This window comes from Letharia columbiana (genome assembly GCF_014066305.1).
Source record: "Letharia columbiana isolate WasteWater2 chromosome Unknown Sc0000046_s0, whole genome shotgun sequence".
NCBI classification, from domain to species: domain Eukaryota; kingdom Fungi; phylum Ascomycota; class Lecanoromycetes; order Lecanorales; family Parmeliaceae; genus Letharia; species Letharia columbiana.
Window position 1 is genome coordinate 160,197 of NW_023501090.1, and position 19,968 is coordinate 180,164.

The following is a 19,968-nucleotide window of genomic DNA, read 5'->3' on the forward strand; positions in this document are numbered from 1 at the left end:
TTTTTTCTTTTTTTTAATAATTATCCGGCGGAAAAAAATAAATTAATTTTTAAAATTTACCTATCAAAACTAAATTAAAATAAATTTTTAATATTTAGAGATACAAAACCTTATATAAATTAAAATCTTAGAGATTTTAAATAAATAAATATTTAGTGCAGCACAAAAAAAAATTCCTTTTTATTGGGGAGGTAGGAATAAAATAAAAAAACTAAAATATTTGGTAGGGGGGAAGGGAGGGATATGGTAGGGGATGCCTCCGCCAAGGCCCGCTAGCCATAGGGCTGAGGGCTGAGTGTCAAGGGTACGCTCGTAACAGTACTCCCCCCTCTCAAAGAGCCATGGCCCCCATGGCTGGTAGACCGGAGATGCAGGCCCATTGCTTGCCTTGTATCTCCAAACATCCATAGTCCCGTGTAGGCCTTGGCTGGAGATGATTGAGATCCCGGAGATGTAGTCATATCTTGGATTCTCCAAGTTCTTCTACGGTCCAGCCTGCCTGCTATAGGCCTTCGAAAGAACTGAATAATTCCATCGCATGCATATGTGTTGTGCTCGCTGAAAATCCATAAAAAAATAAAGAACTTTTGATGCCCGGGACTTTCAATACGGCATTCTTCCCCAGCGGCGGTAGCAGCGAGTAACATATCGCGTCCCGGAGATTCCCGCATTAGGCGTCGTCGCTAGCCTATTAAGGTGTAGTCGTCATAGGGGTCCCAATTTGATAAGAAATCGGTGGAAGAATTGAATGGATAATGATCGAAAAATTGTTTTGGTGATCCATGGTGACTCCCGAGTCGATATTCCAGCGCAAAGGATATTGATGAAATGATGCAATTTGATTGGTCGAGGCCTCCCGAACCGAACCGAGCCGCAGGCGCTAAAACTCTAAATCAATATCAAATGATTCTGGTGTGAGTTTCTCCATGGGATGCCACATAGCCGATATCGATCGAGGCTATCAACGGCGACAGTGAGGTCCATAGGTGACGCACCATGGCTTCGGAAGACCTTCATGCATATGACAACAAGGGGAGCCTGATTGGTGGGCCTGACATGAGGTAATTGTTGAGCAACATGGGCCTGAGGAATCGATTTGCGAATGTGAAAAATGAGGCCATTCTGAAGACATCGGATGGTTTCAATTCGTTCAAAAACACGATGTCCGAGGATTTGCCGGTGCCCATGCTGATTTCGACTGCATTTGGGCTGCTGCGTCTTTGATTATAGATAGCCCTGGCAACTGAGTTCGAATGCTTCGTCGATATCTATGTTAGGGCGGGAGTATTTGCCATACTTCTATACATTAGCCTAGTTTTCACACCCACGTTCGTATGCCTCATCGATATCTAAATCCTCGTTATCGCTCACGTTAGAACGAGTTATAATTAAGTATTTCCCCTTTTTGGCATCGGCCTCGGCCTTTGCTTTTGCATATTGTTCTGCAAACCTCTTTACTTTCTTTTCGGCTAGTCCTTCTGCAAATTGTTGATAATCAAGCTATTTTCTTATGATATACTCCTTTAGCTGAGGTATGGTCCAATCCCTTTCATATATCGTAAGTGCGTCACATAAACGAAGCTCTGATTTCTCTCGTAAATCACGTACGATATTATTAGTGTCTTTGAAATTGCTTTCGTATTCGACGTATATCATAAAGTCCCCATAGAATTTGAGAAAGGGCTGACTCCCTTAACTCATTCTACTGTAAGTACGCTGATGCGTCTGTCGAATAATGGATAACGGTACTTCGTATATGTTGCTTAGATGATTTAGAAGGGCGTCGGTTGTAGGATACGAGCGATATCGTCGTCTGGTAGACACATGGTGACTGGCCTCCCCTCCAAGTCTCGCTACAACGTAGGCAATTTTGAAAGCATCGGTAAGGAAATGATCGCCATTGTGGGTAAGCTTGTCTTGGATTCTCATTTTCCAGTCATCAAATGGTACTGAATTAGTGCCCGTGAAGACAGGTGGATCCGGTAGCCTCGGGCTGAGTGGCTGTCTGATTTGCTGTCGGCTGACTGTGGCGAATTGATCGATGTCGATGTCGATTTGCTCTCAGTGCTTCGAAATCTCGTGGTATGGGTGGTGGTGGGGACGGGGGTGGAAAGGCAGAGATGCCAGCCGAGTTTTGGGCCTGTGTCTCTTCTTGCTGTCCTGGTATCTCCTGCGAAGGGAGGGCTGGGATGCCAGGCGGATTTTGGCCTTGTGTCTCGGGTTCTTGAGCCTGATTCTCCCCTGGCTGACTCGATGTTCCACGATATCGCTGGTAAAGGTCCTCAGCAGATAGAGATCGCTGCACACGTGGCATGCGGAGTGACGGCGAGTTGGGAGGTGAATATCTTCTATGTAGGTCGTCGTACGTAAGGTAGGGATGGCCGCGGTATGTAGGAGATCGTGGCCTAGAGGAAGTATTCTCATGTCGACGGTGTGGAGGGCGATATCTTGGTGTTGATGTAGGTGGATTTGAGTTGGAATTCATGATGTGTTGAATGTAGGTAAAAATGGAGTGGAGCGGAGAGATCTCTGGAATTCTGGTACTGTGAAGGCGTTTGCGAGTCGAGAAAGGTGGCAGATCTCTGTGTTGAGTGTTGAAATTTTGTTTCTTCGCGGGGGTCTGCAACACTCGTTTCTTGACCGATCAAGTCGCCGTAAAGACTATGAGTACTCTGAATAGTGTCCTTTCGAATGGTAGGAAGTCCGCCGGGGGTGTGTTAGCCGGTGATAGAGTTTTTGCGGGGAACGGAGCGGAGAAGGATTTCTTGTATTCGATGTAGGGGACTCGTTTTTTGATGGATTGGGCTACCGTTGATAGTGTAGGTTGTTTGATGTAGGTTCTTTCGAATGATGTAGGTATTGTGTGGTGGGGCTCCTGTATGGTAGAAATACCCAGCGTTTTCTTTATCAGGCTCGGTCGCTTGCTCCGAGCAGAAAGTGAAAAACCCGTCAATTCTCTTCGCCGGGGGGGGGGTACGAAGGAGCCTTATTATAATGTCAGGACCAGCATAGGTGCGATACCAGTATGGGTGAGGTAGAACTAGGATAATAAGGCTACCGAACTATGTATCGTTTAATATTTTAAGATTTCTATAATAACTTAATACTTATTAATTAACGCGTTAATATTATTATATCTAAGCTACGATAGCGCTTATTATTAAATTCTATATTACGCTCTTAAATAGCTTAAAAGATAAGATCTACTTAATCATTAACGCGTATAATAAAATTATTCTTAATACTTATATCTTATTTAGCTTTAATATTATTTATTTCCTCTTAATTCGAGCTTTTATCTTTATTTATATATATAATAATTCGCGCGATAAGCGAAACTTTAAACTTCTTCGTAATTACGCTCGCGTATTTTTCTTATATAATATTATTAAAATATAAGTTTACTAGAATAATAATTAGAATTAGAAATTACTTATTATTTATCTATTATATCTTATTTAATTTACTTAAAAGCTTACTTCTATTATAATAACGATATATTAATATATTTAACTTTACGCTTTTTAATAATTATAGCGTAATTAATAGTTAAGATATTAGCTTTCTTTACTTTCTTAACTAGTTTCTTCTTAAATATAAATATATTTATTCACTATCGCGATCTCTTAATATCTTTATTTTAATTAAACTTATTCTTTCTTTTTTATCTTAAATAAGAATTTAATTATTAGTTAATTAATCTATATTAACATTTTTTAATATCGCTATTATTATTAATATTTAATATTTATTATAATAAATTATTAGACTTAATCTCTTCTATTTTAATTACTATAAAAAGATAAATTAATAAATATATATAAAAGAATTAAAGGGCTTATATAAATATCTATAAATACTAAGCTATTCTTAATTTTAATTAAAGCTCGTTTTATTAAAAAGTGCGTTAATTCTAATAAATATCGATATTAGAAATAAAGAGAATATATATCGCGCGCTATTTTAAGTATATTATTATAGAGTCTAATTTAAAGAATAATTATTTCTATAAAAGTAGTAAGACTTAAAGATAAGAAAGTAAGAACGAAATACGCGAAAATTTTAATAAGTTATAATAATTTAATATTAATTAAATTAGATAAAGGTAATTACTTACTAGCTCGCTCTCTTAAATCTTTTATCTTTTAATCTATATAAATTATAATAATAATTATAATTATTATAGAAGTAGTTAAGATTATATTAAATAATAGCGCTTAATAAGCGTAATTCGCTTAAACTTAAATCTTTAAAATTAAAGAGAAAATATTTTATTAATATTTAATTTAAGCTAGATAATTTAAAGTAATTTAAAAATTTAGTATACGCGATAGATATCTAAGCTTTTCTTCCCCCCTTCTTTCTCTCTAAGACTTTCTTTTTATATTAATTCTTTTTATTATTAAACTATCTTCTTTATATATAAGATTTTTATTTAAATAATCTAATATTATTATAGCGATATTAAAAGTATAACGTAGTTATTAAGTTATATATTTATTCTTTATCTTTTAATAACTTTAAGTTAATATATAGATAGATTACGCGAAGAGCTTAACTTATATACGCTTAATCTATTATTAATAGCTTTTTAAAAAAGTTAATATTATTCTAGAGTATTAAATATAATATTAAAATAAAGTTTTTATAAAATACTATTATCGCTTTAATCGCTATCGTCGTTATTTTAATAGATATTATTTCTACTTTAATAAATACCGTCTCTACTTTAATAGTATTAAGATATCGATAGAAATTAAATAATATATTCTTTTAATTATTATTATATTTATTATATATAACTAACGCGAGCTATAGCTTAAGCTTTACGCGAGATTTATTATTATTAAAAATTAACTAATCTTATAATTTCGAAGCTTCTCTTTTAATATCTAGTTTATTAGATTATATTTAATAAAAATTTATTAAAGCGCTATCGCATTTAAAGATTCGCTTTTAAAATATTATATAAGATAATAGAAATCTTTCTAATTCGTTAATTTAAAAATAAGTTTTTTATTATTACGCTTTATAATTAGCTCTAATAATCTCTATTTAAATAAATACTTATCTTTATATAATATATAAAAAGCGAGTTATATTATAGAAAAAGAATCTAAATCTTATAATTATTTTAATTAAGTTATTTAGATTAAAAATAAAAATAAAGTTATCTTTATATAATTTAGTTAATTTATTAACTAATTATTATAAATATAACTATAAAATATAATTATATATTATTAATTACTCGAGTAATTAGAAGAAGTATAAAAGAAATAAAATTATATAATTAAGTACTTATAAACTTTCCTCTTCTAAGTATTTATTTTAATTTAAAGTTTAATTACTATCTAATTAAAAAAAAGGTGAGATATAAAAAGTATATAAAAGTATATTTAATAATTTTAGAATAAATTAACGATATTTATAATAATAATTAAAATTAAGAATTAGATATACTCGAATAAAAGATAACTTCGCGTTATTTATATAATAATAAGAGTAATAGCTAAGATTAAAGTATTAACTTAAATAGCGTAACTTTTATAATAAACTTTTTATTACTATATATTAAATTAATTATATATTAATAAAGATTTATAATTTTATCTTTTAGACGTAATTATATTTAATATCTTAAAATTATTATAATAGCTTAATACTTATTAATTAACGCGTTAATACTTTTATATTTAAACTATAATAGAGCTTATTATTAAATTCTATATCGCGCTTTTAAATAGCTTAAAAAATAAAGTCTACTTAATTATTAGCGCGTATAATAGAATTATTCTTAATACTTATATCTTATTTAGCTTCGATATTATTTATTTTCTTCTAATTCGAGCTCTTATCTTTATTTATATATATAATAATTCGCATAATAAGCGAAACTCTAGACTTCCTCTAAATTACGCTCGCGTATTTTTTTTATATAATATTATTAAAATATAAGTTTATTAGAATAATAATTAGAATTAGAAGCTATTTATCGCTTATCTATTATATTTTATCTAATTTTCTTAAAAGCTTACTTTTATTTTAATTACGATATATTAATATATCTAGCTTTATATTTATTATAGACTATAGCGTAATTAGTAGCTAATATATCGACTTTCTTTATTTTTTTAATTAGTTTCTTTTTAAATATAAATATATTTATTCGCTATCGCGATCTCTTAATATTTTTATTTTTACTAAGCTTATTCTTTATTTTTCGTTTTAATTAAAAATCTAATCGCTATCTAATTAATTTATATTAAGACTCTTTAATATTATTATTATTATTAATATTTAATATTTATTATAATAAATTATTAGACTTAATATCTTTTACTTTAATCGCTATAAAAAGATAAATTAATAAATATATATAAAGAAATTAAAGGGCTTATATAAATATCTATAAATATTAAACTATACTTAATTTTAATTAATACTTATTTTATTAAAAAGTGTATTAATTCTAATAAATATCAAAGTTAGAAATAAAGAGTATATATCGCGTACTATTTTAATTATAAAATTTAAATTAAAAGAATAATTATTTATATAAAGAAAAGAAAATAAAAATGAAATACGCGAAAATTTTAATAAGTTATAATTTTAATTAAATTAGATAAAGATAATTATTTATTAACTCGCTCTTTTAGATATTTTATCTTTTAATTTATATAAATTATAATAATAATTATAAATATTATAGAAGTAGATAAGATTATATTAGATAATAACGCTTAATAAATATAATTACTTAAATTTAAATCTTTAAAATCGAAGAGAAAGCGCGTTATCTATTAATACTTAAATTAAATTAGATAATATAAAATAATCTAAATATTTAGTATACGCGATAGATATATAAGCTTTTTCTTTTTTCTAAAACTTTCTTTTTATATTAACCCTTCTTCTTATAAGATTATCTTCTTTATATCTTAAACTTTTATTTAAGTAATCTAATATTATTATAGCGATATTTAAAGTATAATATAAATATTAAGTTATATATTTATTCTTTATTTATTAATAACTTTAAGTTAATACGTAGATAGACCGCGTAAAGAGCTTAACTTATATATATTTAATTTATTATTAATAGCTTCTTAAAAAAGTTAATATTATTTTAGATTATATAAGATAATAATCTATTTAAAAGTATTATAGTAAAGCGTTTATTAGATATCATCGTTACTTTAATAGATATCGCTATTACTTTAATAGATATTATTATTACTTTAATAGATATCGCCTTTACTTTAGTAATATTAAAGTATTAATAAAAACTAAATAATATATTCTTCTAGCTATTATTATTCTTATTATATATTACTAACGCGAGCTATAGCTTAAACTTTACGCGAGATTTATCGCTATTAAATTTTAATTAATCTTATAATTTTAAAGCTTTTCTTTTAGCGCGTAATTCGTAAAATTTTATATTATATATATATTATATTATTCGACTATTATCTTTAAAGTTTCGCTTTTAAAAGATAACTTTATATTCTTATAATAAATAAGATACTAAATAGAATAATTAGTAGAATTTAATCTTTTATTTATTAGCTAATAATAAATCTTATAATTTATATATCTAATTATATTTAAGATTATAATTATAATTATCTTTATAATTAAAATTAATATAAATTAAGACTTTCTATTAATATATAATTTTTTTTAAAAGATTTATATAAGCGTAATTAAAGATTAATATTCTTTTTTTAAATATTAAACGCTTAGCGAGAAGTACTAGAAGATTTATATCTAGATATTTATTAACTATATATTAGAATTTACTTACTTTAAATTTTAGATATAAATATCTTTATTTCTAGATAAGATAAAGAAGCTATAAATTTAAGATCGAATATTATTAAGAGTTATTTATTATTTTTTATTATATTTTAGCTATTTACGATTATTAATATACTCGCTAATAAGAAAGGCGTACTATTACTATACGAATTTAATTATAATATTAATAATAACTATAAAAACTAAAGCTATTAAATATAGAGATACTTATTAATAAGAAAGGCGTACTATTATTATATAAATTTAATCGCGATACTAGTAATAACTATAAGAATTAAAATTATTAAATATAAGAATACCCGCTAATAAGAAAAATGTATTATTGCTATACGAATTTAATCGCGATACTAATAATAATTATAAGAATTAAAGCTATTAAATATAGAAATACCCGCTAATAAGAAAAGCGTATTATTATTATATAAATTTAATCGCGATATTAATAATAATTATAGAAACTAAAGCTATCGAATATAAAGATACCTATTAATAAGAAAGATATATTATTATTATACGAATTTGATCGCGATACTAGTAATAACTATAGAAATTAAAGCTATTAAATATAGAGATACTTATTAATAAAAAGAGGTGTACTATTATTATATAAATTTAATCGCGATATTAGTAGTAATTATAAAAACTAAAGCTATCGAATATAGAAATATTTATTAATAAGAAAGGCGTGCTATTACTATATAAATTTAATCGCGATATTAATAATAACTATAAGAACTAAAACTATCGAATATAGAGATACTCGCTAATAAGAAAGGCGTATTATTATTATATAAATTTAATCGCGATACTAATAATAACTATAAGAATTAAAGCTATCGAATATAGAGATATAATCTTTAATTTAATATAGATTCTAGGATAAAAAACCTCTTTTACTAAAGCAGTGATATTTTTATAAATATATATCTATATTTAAATCGATTTAAGAAGTTTTATTTTATAAATATAAAATATATAAAGTTATTAGATTAAGTATAATAGTTAAATATTATTAATTAAGTATAATAAGTAGAATAATAATTAGAATATCTTATTCTTAACTTAGAATAGTTTTTCTTTTATTTATTATATATTTTCTTTTTATAAAAACTACGTCTAGACTTTAATAATACTATATTATTATTTATAAATTTATATCTTATCGTAATTATCTAAGAAGCTATATATCTTTTAATTATAAAGTAATTCTTTTTATATAAAATATATATAATTAAGCCGCTAGATATTAGTTAATAATTTTTTTTATTTATAATTACTAAAGAGTAAGTTATATTATTAAAATTACTTACTAATTTTATCTTTATAACTTTTTAAAGTATATTTAATATAAAGAATTAAATTTAAAGCGAATTAATCGAATTTAGAGTTATATAAATTAAGATCTTCTTTATTACTTAAGCGAATATAATTTAAAAAATAATTAAGTTTATTAATCTCTACTATTTATAAATTTTCTTTAATATATAAACTTTAAAGTCTAATTAATAATAATATAATTAGCGTATATAATTAATTTACTATTTAATTTAGATATATATAATCGATATAACTACGCACTTTTCTTATTTATAGCTATACTTCTTAAACTTCATATATAATCTTCTAATCTTCGCCTTCGCGAAGTCTTATCTTTACTTTACTTCGATAATTTAGATAAGTCTAAATTAGTAATTAATAAATTATTAAGAATTTTCTAAGTTTTTATAATTATTAAGTTAATAACTTTAATAAATAATAATACTATATATTAATAAATTATAATTAATATTATAATTAGTTATTATATTAAGAGATATAGCGCTATTAGATATATACTTACTTTATAAAAATAATATTATTAATTTAATTTAATTATAGAATATAGAGAAAATAATTTTATTTTCTCTAGATATAGATAATATTATAATAAATAAGCGTATTATAATATAATTATTATAATAATAAAAAGAATTTTTAAAAAAGAAGAGGGTGAATTAGAAAAGAATAATATTAAATATTTATTATTAAACTAATTAATATTATATAATTAAAATCTTATTAAAATAAAATATTATTTAAAGATAAATTAAGTTTAAACGTTAATTAGAAAGTTAACTAGAAAAAAAAGTTAATTTCTTTTTTATTAATATATATCGTAGAGCTATATATAAGCGCTTCTTTTTATATTTTAAATATACTTTAAATATTTATAGCTATATATATACGCCCTCTCTTATATTTTATATATATTTCATATATTTTAATATTCTTTATATACGCGATATATCTATTAAAGATAATCTTATTAATTTAATTAATTTCTATTTAATCTTATATTTATTAGTTATAAGAAAAGCTCTTTATTTTAATATTATAATTTTATTAATTTATTATTCTTAGACGTCGAGTCGTTTATAGCTTACGATTAATTTATTTACTCTTTTCTCTTCTTTTACTCTAAAGATAGAAGAAGATATTATTTCTTTTTCGCCTTTGTTTATAATAAATTAGTTATTATTTTTATAAGATTAAAGATATTAATTTAAAGACGAGGTTATTTAATTAAAAGCGAAGAATATAATACTTTAATATTTTAATATCTAAATAAAAGATATTATAATATTACTTAAATAAGAGAGAGTTATATTAATAAGAAAGATTTTAAGATTTAAGAATAATCTTAGCGCGATAAAAGATTTAATCTCTATATATAAAAGATTTAAATAATAATTAATTTAGTTAATTAAATTATTAAAGCGTTTAAACTAGATTTTAATTCTATATTAATATCTAATAAAATAAATTTAATAATTCTAAAATATTAATATATATTCTTATTAATATAATTAACGATTAGAATATTAATTAAATAAATATAATTTCTAATTCTAATAATTAAAATAATATAGCGATAAATAAGTATTAATATTAAAGTAAATAGAGTATATATTATATTAAGTAGAGAAGCGTTAATAACTAGACTAATTAGAGTTTTAAATTAATAAAATTAAATATTAATTCTATATTAATATTATTATATACTCTTAAATATATAGCCGCTAACTATAACGCTAATTAGAAAAAATTAATCTCTAATTTAAAATATTAGAAATAATATAGTAATATATTATTAAAGCGATATAAGTTATTAAAGTAGTATAAGTTTCTATTATAGCGAGAAAATAGAATTTATATATTAAATATTAATCTCGTTTTATTTCTAATATTTTATTTATTTATATATCTCTTTTAATTTCTCTTTAAATATCTTAATTTTATAATATTAACTAAATCTTTATTTAGTATAAGTCTAGCTTTCTTAATTAACGATACTTAGTATAAGATATTAATAAATATATATTAATATAAAGATAGTAATAAATCTTACTTTCTTTTTAATATTAATAATAAGAAATAATAAATATAGTAGTAAATAAAGATAGTATAAATTATATAGAATTAGTTTAAATCTAATAGCGATTATTAGCTTATTTATTAAGACTTAGAAATTAGAAAATTTCAGAAGTAAATATAATTTAACGAATATACGCTCGTCGATTTTAGAGAGCTATATATTATTTATTATTACTATAATAAGATTTTAATTTACTTATTTATAGATTACGAAATAAGCGATATAATAGTATATATTAAGTTTAAGAAATATTTTAAGAAATCTAATTTAAGTAATTTATAATAAATAAATCTAATTAATAATTATAAAAATTAGATATATTTTTAAGCTAGATAATATAAACTATTAATAAATAAAATAATAAATAAAATATCTAGCTTATTATTTACTCTAGAAAAAATAATATTAAGATTTTCTTATAATATTAAAAGATCGAAAGCTTATACGCGAAGACTTCTTAAAATAATTTTATCGCTAGATTATAAATATCGATATTTTATTTATAATCGCTAATAATTTTAAAATACTATAACTTTTATACTATCTTAACTCTAATATATAATTAAAATTAATATTTATTATAAAGAATTAATTAATAAAAAAAGCTATAGAGCTAGAGATAGAATTATTAAAGAATTTATTAATCGATAATATTAAAGTCTTTCTAGCTCTAGATTATTAGTTATCTTATAATTACTAATTATTTATAATAATTCTAATCTTTTTTATTAATATTAATTAATAATAATATAAGATTCTTATAGACTTCGAGTATATCGAAGATAAATATATTAATTAGAAACTTATAAATATTATTAATTTAATTCTTATAAAATATAAGATTTAAACTTATATATTTAGACTTATAACTAATAACGCTAGTAATAATAATATACTCTTTAAAGATTTAATTATTTATCTTTCTATTTTTATAGTAGAGAACTTACTTAATATTAAAGAATTTAAATTCTCGAATTATTTATAATATATTCTTTATATAGCGCACGTTATTTAATTAGCCTTAAAAGAACTTCTAGATAATATTAAAGTTATTTTAATAAATAAAAATTTTTAAAGAAGCTAGAATAATAAAGAAGATAAGAATTAAATTTGAGTAAGTATAGTCGATTTATCGATAACTCTAATAAAGATATAATATTTCTTATTATTATTCTAGTTATTATATTATTAATTATATTAAAATTCGAAAAATTATTATATATATTAATATTAGCGACTAGCGTAAAGAGATCTTTTTTATACTATAAGCTAAACGGCTTTAAGATAAGAATATTTTAATATTAGATAAATATTAATTTTCTAAAAAAAAGTAATACTATTAGAGATACTCTCTTAAGCTCTTTTAGAATATTAAGACTCGCTAAGATTTAACTTATTAGATATTAATTCGCGCTCTACTTCTTTATATTAATATTATATACTTTTTAAAAAATAAATTAATTATCTATTTAAGATTAAGTAATAAAAAATAATTATAAATAAAAATTATAGTTTAGGCGTTTAAATAATTTTCGATTAATTTTTAATAGATTTAATATTTAATTTAGCTTATTAGATTTTTTTATAAATTTATAAAATTAATAAGTAAAGAAAAGAAGATTATAATTTACTACGTCTTTAACGTTTATAATTATCTATTTAATTATATAAATAAAAAGCTTAAAAAATTAAGAAGAAAGAGAATTTCTTAAAAAAAATAACTTTTTAAAGCTCTTAAAACAGCTCGCGAGAAATTAACTATCTATTATAATTAAACTTAATTAAATTTAAGCTATTTATATAAATAAGTTATACTTCTATATTTAAATTATAATAATATAAAGTTAAAGAGATTAAATTAAAAGATTAATATTAAAGAGAAGCTATAGACGAAGATCTATTAGAAAGCGCTTAAAAGAATATTCTAAAATTATTAAAATATTAATATAAGTAGTTAATTATAAAGAGCTAAGCGAATAAGTTAATTAAATAAAAATACGCTCGATTAAGCGATAAAATCTAAGATTAAAAATTTAGATAATAAGAATAAGTATAATTAGCTTTAGTAATATAAACGAAATAATAAATCTTCTAATTATTATTCTAATTATAATCTTACCTCTAACTTTTATAAAACTTCTTTTAATAATTTAGCGAATCTTTTAATTTTAAAGTAATAGAAAAAATTAAAATTTAAATATATTATAATTATTTAAATAACTTATAATATTCTTTATTCTTTCGCGGAGGCTATTATATATAAGCGATACTTCTTAATAATTAAAAGATATTATAATACTTAAAAATATTATTTATTAGCGATATTTTATATTTTAATAATAATTCTTTATATAAAGTATTAAGAAAATAAGCTTAAATAGACTAAACTTAATCTTAAAGAAGATTTTAGTATATTAAATTAAACTAAAAGAGCTAATAGTACTTTATATAAAAATTTAGTTAATAATTATAATAATTATATTAGCGAAGATAATAAGCTTACGAAAAGTACTTTAATAAGTTTAATATTTATAAGTTTATTAAGATATATCGCTAATACTCTATAATATATAAAAAGATAATTAATAAATTTATAATTAAAGAAAATTAATAATAATAGATCTAACCTCAACGAAGAGGTCTAAAATAACTTAAAAAGCGAATTTATCTATAAATAGTTAATAAGTTTAATTAAATAAAAATAAATTTAAGATATTTAAAAGAATTACGATAGAGTAGAATAGAAGAGTAGCGGAGAATTCGAGAGAAGAATAAATATAAAGTTTATTAAGCTTATTTAATACGTTAAGATAAATATATAAATAGAGATAATTATAGAATTTTATTCTTATAATATTTAAAGATTTAAAATTTAGAATATTCTTTTATATTATAATTTTAAGAAGAAGAATAGAGACGCTTATAGTTCTAATTATTATTCTAATTATTACTATTAATAAGAAGATAAATAGCTATATTAGATTACTCTTTATATTCCCTCTCTCTTAATAAAGAAGAATAAATATATTCTATATATCTCAGTCGAATTATTCTATAAATATAGAAATCCCAATCGGAATATTTCATATATATATTATTTTATAATATAATATTACAAATATATCATACCGTAGAATATCCCGCTAAGATCTCGAACCTATATCAGAAAAATGAAATAGTATCCGACTCTACTTATATCATATTCGGGTACGATATAGTATCACTTGATATGAAATATTCCATGAGATATATTATATCTTTTCGACTAGTACTTAAGTAGATATAAAGATTACTTAAATACTTAGTTATCACCTAAATAAATTAGATAGCGACTATTTTCTTTAGCTATATAATTAGTATATAACTAAAGCAATTAAAAAGAGACTAACTCGCGAGAGATATTCGCTTTTAATAAGAAAGTTATTAGCTAATTTAGTATAAAAGTAGATTAAATTAGAAACCCTTAAGAATATAGAGCGAAATCGTAGTATTCTACTTAATCACCTATATTAAAAGAAATAGAACTATTTAATTAGTTTCTATCAATAATAGAAGCATTAATTTATTACGATATACACTAAAGAGTAATTAAATCTCGACTATAATTTCACTTAATGGAGCGAGAGTAGTTATCCTCTAGTTAAGACTATTATAAATCGTTATATATCTATTAAATAATTAGTAGAAAAGATTACTAAGAAAGTAAATAAGATTATTTATACTTTCGAGTATAAATTAAAGTGTTAAAAGAGAAATAATCCCCGTAGTATTAATGCCAGTAGATCATTCTTCGTAGACCTTCTCGATTACATTATCTACTAGATAATCGAACTCGTTTATATAAAGTTAGTTGCGGCGAAAAGGTGGGTTTTTGACGTTAAGAATAAAGTATTTTAAAAACTCGAGAAGAATAAGTATTAATAAGCATACTATCTCTCTAAACGATATAGTTTATTCTATAAATATTAGCTATTTCGCTATATTATCGAGAAGATTTCTATTTTTCTTTCTCTTTTACACCCGAGATAGCTTAGTAAGACATCGAAAATTATAATAAATTAAGAAATAACTTTCAATCCGACTATTATAATAACTACCTATACGGCTCTAACTAGTACTAATAACACTTAAAGCCAATTTAATAATTATTCTAGCGGCGACGATAATCGACAATCTACTCCGATACTCACACAGTTGAGATATAATTGACGAGAATTAAACTTACTAAAGGCGAGTACTTTTTCGATATATAAGTTTTATAAAAAGATTCTAGAAGATTATCGCGCTAAAGAGTATATAAGAGAGATAACGAAGGCTTTGTGCTCCGCTTTGATGTCGCAGCCGTGCCAACATCACTTGAGCCTTCAAAGCCGACTGCGCTTGGGCGATCGCGTCAAAATCCCAGGGTGGTGACCCGGGACGGTGATCCACCTTATTACGAACAAGAGGCCAAAAAAGCTGAGGCCACAGAGCTAGACCACTGCCGAGAGATTTGCAAGAAACCCTGCCGAAACCGTCCTAATGTGCCTAGCACTCACGATTACAAAATCCCCACGAGCCCTCCATCGAGTCGTCGGTATCAGCCTGCCGAGCTAACCAGCAACACGGGGCAGCAAAGAATAAACATTGAAGAGTTGGAACAGCCGGAAACATCAGCGTTGGGTATACCAACCGAGCCCGAATCGCTGGGACTCCTGACAGACCGAGCGCCTCCACAAAACTTCTCGCCAACAGAAGCGACAGCTGTTACGCTCGTGAACAGCCCTGACTTCTCACAACACGACGTTATGGCAGGCCTGGCACCCAGTACATATGCCCTCAGCCCAGTCATGCCAAGGCGCATTCCGGCGCAACAAGGTGCCTCACCTGAGGGCTATTGGCCGAATACCAATATACCTGAAAGTGAGAAGTTGGGCCCGCATAGAACATGGAAGGGTACTTGGGCACTGTCATCCATTCAGCTACTCTATGCGTGTCAAAAGGGTATTATTCCAGGCCCGCCTGAGCTTAGCACTGCGGATCTGGAAGACCGAAGCAAAGGGGACATATTCGTCAAGGGAGCCGCGGTTTTACAGATCTCATGGCTTGTGATCCAAATAATCGCTCGTGCAAGCGAGGGTCTCGCGATAAGTCTACTAGAGATCACCACCCTCGCCTTCGCAGCCTGTGCAATCGCTACCTACATCCTCCTGTGGCACAAGCCCCAAGATGTCATGACACCCACATACATCGATGCCACCAACATTCTCACCCGGGAGCAAGTCATCGGCTTAGCAGCCCGTTCTCCTGTATCGACTTTGTTCGTGCACGAATTCTGGCTTCATGGGGTGGCTGTTCGAGCCATGGCAGACACCGTCTTCCCTTGGACACGTGGCATACCGATACGACTCCCGCGGCAAGGGGATACCCTCTACCTCAACCCAATCTTCATAGGCATCGGCTTTGGCGGCGCTCTTTTCGGTACCATCCATTTCGTTGCCTGGAACTTCGTGTTCCCAACGCCAGTCGAGCGGATGCTCTGGCGCGTGTCCTGCTGCGTAAATCTCAGCATGCCACTGCTGGGCACCGCTATGTACTTTGTGACGATACACAATGCTAGAAAAGACAACGAGACGGACACCAAGACGAATGCGCTGCTGAGACCCTTTACTACGATTTGCACATTGCTGTATCTGTTTGCGAGGTTGTACCTTATGACGGAGGTCTTTCGATCGTTGGCGTATCCGCCGCCGACTACGTTTCAGGACATCAATTGGCCCAGCGCTATACCGCATGTTAACTGACATTTATCTACCTGTGCACTACGCCAGTTCTGCAATTTCGATTCGGTACTCTCAAATTGTTTGATCTCAGTCCCTTGCGATATGAGTCTTAGTTGATTGCCTAGCAGCGCCTCATACAGCCGAGTGTTTGCTTCAGTCCTCGAACACAGTCCGATTGCTTGAGCATCTGTTTGTGAACAATCAGGCCTCAACGGCCACGTTGCGAAATCTTGATTGCTTGTCAAAGACACGTACATCTTCTCCTCTGTGTCCACTGAGCAATCCAGCTATAATACCCCCTCTCATGGACATAGCTTGATCGTTGATAAAGAGCGTGAGAATGACGACTTTATACACGCTCAATATGAAATATATACATTTAGCCATTTTGTGGTTATATAGGTCTCAAAACCTTGGGAACTCCCATTCGCTTATGCAGGGATGCCAAGAATTCGATCCTTCGTGGGAATTCTTATTTCCGAACTCTGACAGTGACACAGTCCTCGTCCAGCCCCGCTGCCACCTTCCCACCCCTCTTTGCTTCCATTCTCTTCACCTCAGCAATCTTGATGCGTAGCGCAGGTTTCTTTCCCCCTCGGCCCTACCTCAACGTTGATTGGCGGTCTGCATCGCATCCATATTAAGAAACACTCAATTACTCTCGCCATGGGTAACCTTCTGACAACACCTGACCGAGAGGCTCGTGTAACTTCAGCCCGCGCTGAGGACTTTGCGATCACGACGCCAGGGACATTCGATGAAGATCCTGCCACCTTTACTAAGAACCATATATGCCTTAAGTCCGCGCTAGAGGCTATAATAACCATGCCATTGAGCGAAGTGCCGTCGCCTCCACGTTTCAAACACTGCGCACCCGTACGACCACCCAATAGCCCTGAAACCGATCGATGGTCATTCCAAGGATCGTCGCGATCTGGATCTGCACACTCACCACCACCGCACACCAAGCGTTATGATACACCTAGCGATTCCGGCTCGTACACAGACAAGTACGCGGACATGAGTTCAGACTCGGACTTCTTCCAGTGAGTGCCTGTTCGTCTTCGAAAACATCGCCCCCGAGTACTAACACATACTAGACTCATAGTTGGACCAGCTGTTGACATATTCGTCGGCCCTGAGGAAGTACATTTTACCTTACCGCGTAAACTCCTCTATTATCATTCGAGATTCGCGGAGCGCGCTATAGAAGGATTCTTCCGCGAAGCCTCCGAGAAGGCGCTTAGGCTTCCGCAAGATGACCCCGAGGTCTTCTACTGGCTGGTACAATGGATGCTCCAAGGAAACCTTGAAATGGTGGAGCAACTCCGACAGAAATATCAATGGAAGAACGGTAGACAGGATTGGCGCGAATACGCTTGCCGTCTCCTATGCCGGCTTTGGATTCTTGGCGATAAGATTCTGCATGAACCCGAGTCGAGCAGAAGATGGCCTGGGATATCTTTTGCTTGGAGTATCCGTTGGGGCTTGCATGACTTGTTTTGCGGCGCTCAGGACGATAATTTGCGAACACCCTTGATACCAGATATTGTCATTGAGGTATGGCAGAATACCATGCCGGACATTGAAGAGCCCGGCAAGCATCGGTTTGGACCTCGAGACCGGAGCTTACGCCAGATACTGTTCGACGAGCTCTGCGATTCACATTTTCACAAAACGGGAGTCTTTGACTGCTCGGAGTACTCCAAGTGCTTTATGTTGGACGGTGGCAAGTTTGCGGCGGATGTGCTTGCGTATCTCATGCGTTTTGCCAATATGAATTTTGATGAGCGAAATGTAGAAATGCAGTGGGATTGATGTGCACGGAGCGCATACCGAAGAATACGCGCGGGAGAAGGGTTTGCAAGCATGTTGTTCAGTAGATGGGAATATGATTGAGACAATCCGTTGCCGGCATATTGTTTGTTTGGATGAGCGTAGATATTGACTGAGATGACAATGGTATAACGAATATTTGAATCAGGTAATCTTAGCTAAGATAAATGTTACGGGAAGCTGTGTTTGTAGAAGGAGAAGTTGCACAGCGACAAAGATTCCGCGGCTCAAATTAGCGTCGTATAGAGTGACAAAAGAGGTAATTTAGCCGAGGGGAAGAGCTTTGGGGGGGGGGGGGGGGGGGTTTTTTTTTATCAACTACAAGGATTGTCAAGATCAATTCAGCCGATATCGCGGCCTACATCTGCCTCGCTGCCAAAACCACACACAAAGTCAGGCACTGTAGTTCTCCTCAGACCCCTACAATGTCTTCCTCACCTACACCCTCGGAGCGCGAGAAGAAAGACAAGGAAGACCGCACTAGAGAGGCAGAAGAGCAAGCAAAGCTACCGTACAAATGGACTCAGACAATACAAGACCTCGACATCACAATATCCGTGGCCTCAAATCTACGCGGTAAAGACATCGTGGTAGACATGACCAAGACGAAGCTGAAAGTTGGGGTGAAGGGCCAGGAGGCTTTCATTGATGTACGCGCAGCTACATATTACGTTCTATACTAAGCTACGTCTTTATATGTGGAGCCAGCGCTGATGCTCCTTGCTTTCACAGGGTCCCCTCCCCTACGAGATCCACCCCTCCGAATCCACCTGGACGCTCGAGCCCACCTCCTCCGGCAAAGACATCTCCATCCACCTCGATAAAGCCAACAAGCAGCAATGGTGGGCCTCCGTCACCGCCAACGCCCCCTACTTCCTCGACACCTCTAAGATCCAGCCGGAGAATAGCAAGCTGGGCGATCTGGATGGGGAGACGAGGGGTATGGTGGAGAAAATGATGTATGATCAGCGGCAGAAGGAGATGGGGAAGCCGACGAGTGAGGAGCAGGGGAAGTTGGACATGTTGGAGAAGTTCAAGAAGAGTCATCCGGAGATGGATTTCTCGAATGCGAAGATGGGTTGAAAGGGAGCTGAGCGAGGAGGGGGGAGGGGGAGGGGAGCGAGATGGGTC

At 29.2% G+C, this 19,968-nt stretch overlaps 4 protein-coding genes across 4 annotated transcripts; 3 read left to right on the forward strand and 1 right to left on the reverse strand.

Moving 5' to 3' along the window:
* Positions 1-1,954: 1,954 nt before the first annotated feature.
* On the reverse strand, positions 1,955-2,485 carry HO173_010171 (uncharacterized protein; the record flags this gene model as incomplete). Its single annotated transcript, XM_037312057.1, has 1 exon — positions 1,955-2,485. One exon carries the CDS (start codon positions 2,483-2,485, stop codon positions 1,955-1,957), a length of 531 nt encoding a protein of 176 aa, XP_037161071.1.
* Positions 2,486-16,026: 13,541 nt separating this feature from the next.
* On the forward strand, positions 16,027-17,022 carry HO173_010172 (uncharacterized protein; the record flags this gene model as incomplete). The annotated part of the gene is made up of 1 exon (XM_037312058.1): positions 16,027-17,022. The coding sequence occupies one exon, from the start codon at positions 16,027-16,029 to the stop codon at positions 17,020-17,022; it is 996 nt and encodes a 331-aa protein (XP_037161072.1).
* Positions 17,023-17,667: 645 nt separating this feature from the next.
* Positions 17,668-18,819, forward strand: HO173_010173 (uncharacterized protein; the record flags this gene model as incomplete). Its single annotated transcript, XM_037312059.1, has 2 exons — positions 17,668-18,047; positions 18,102-18,819. The coding sequence occupies 2 exons, from the start codon at positions 17,668-17,670 to the stop codon at positions 18,817-18,819; spliced, it is 1,098 nt and encodes a 365-aa protein (XP_037161073.1).
* A 443-nt stretch (positions 18,820-19,262) lies between these two features.
* HO173_010174 (uncharacterized protein) lies at positions 19,263-19,920 on the forward strand (the record flags this gene model as incomplete). The annotated part of the gene is made up of 2 exons (XM_037312060.1): positions 19,263-19,487; positions 19,570-19,920. 2 exons carry the CDS (start codon positions 19,263-19,265, stop codon positions 19,918-19,920), a joined length of 576 nt encoding a protein of 191 aa, XP_037161074.1.
* Between the last annotated feature and the right edge of the window lie 48 nt (positions 19,921-19,968).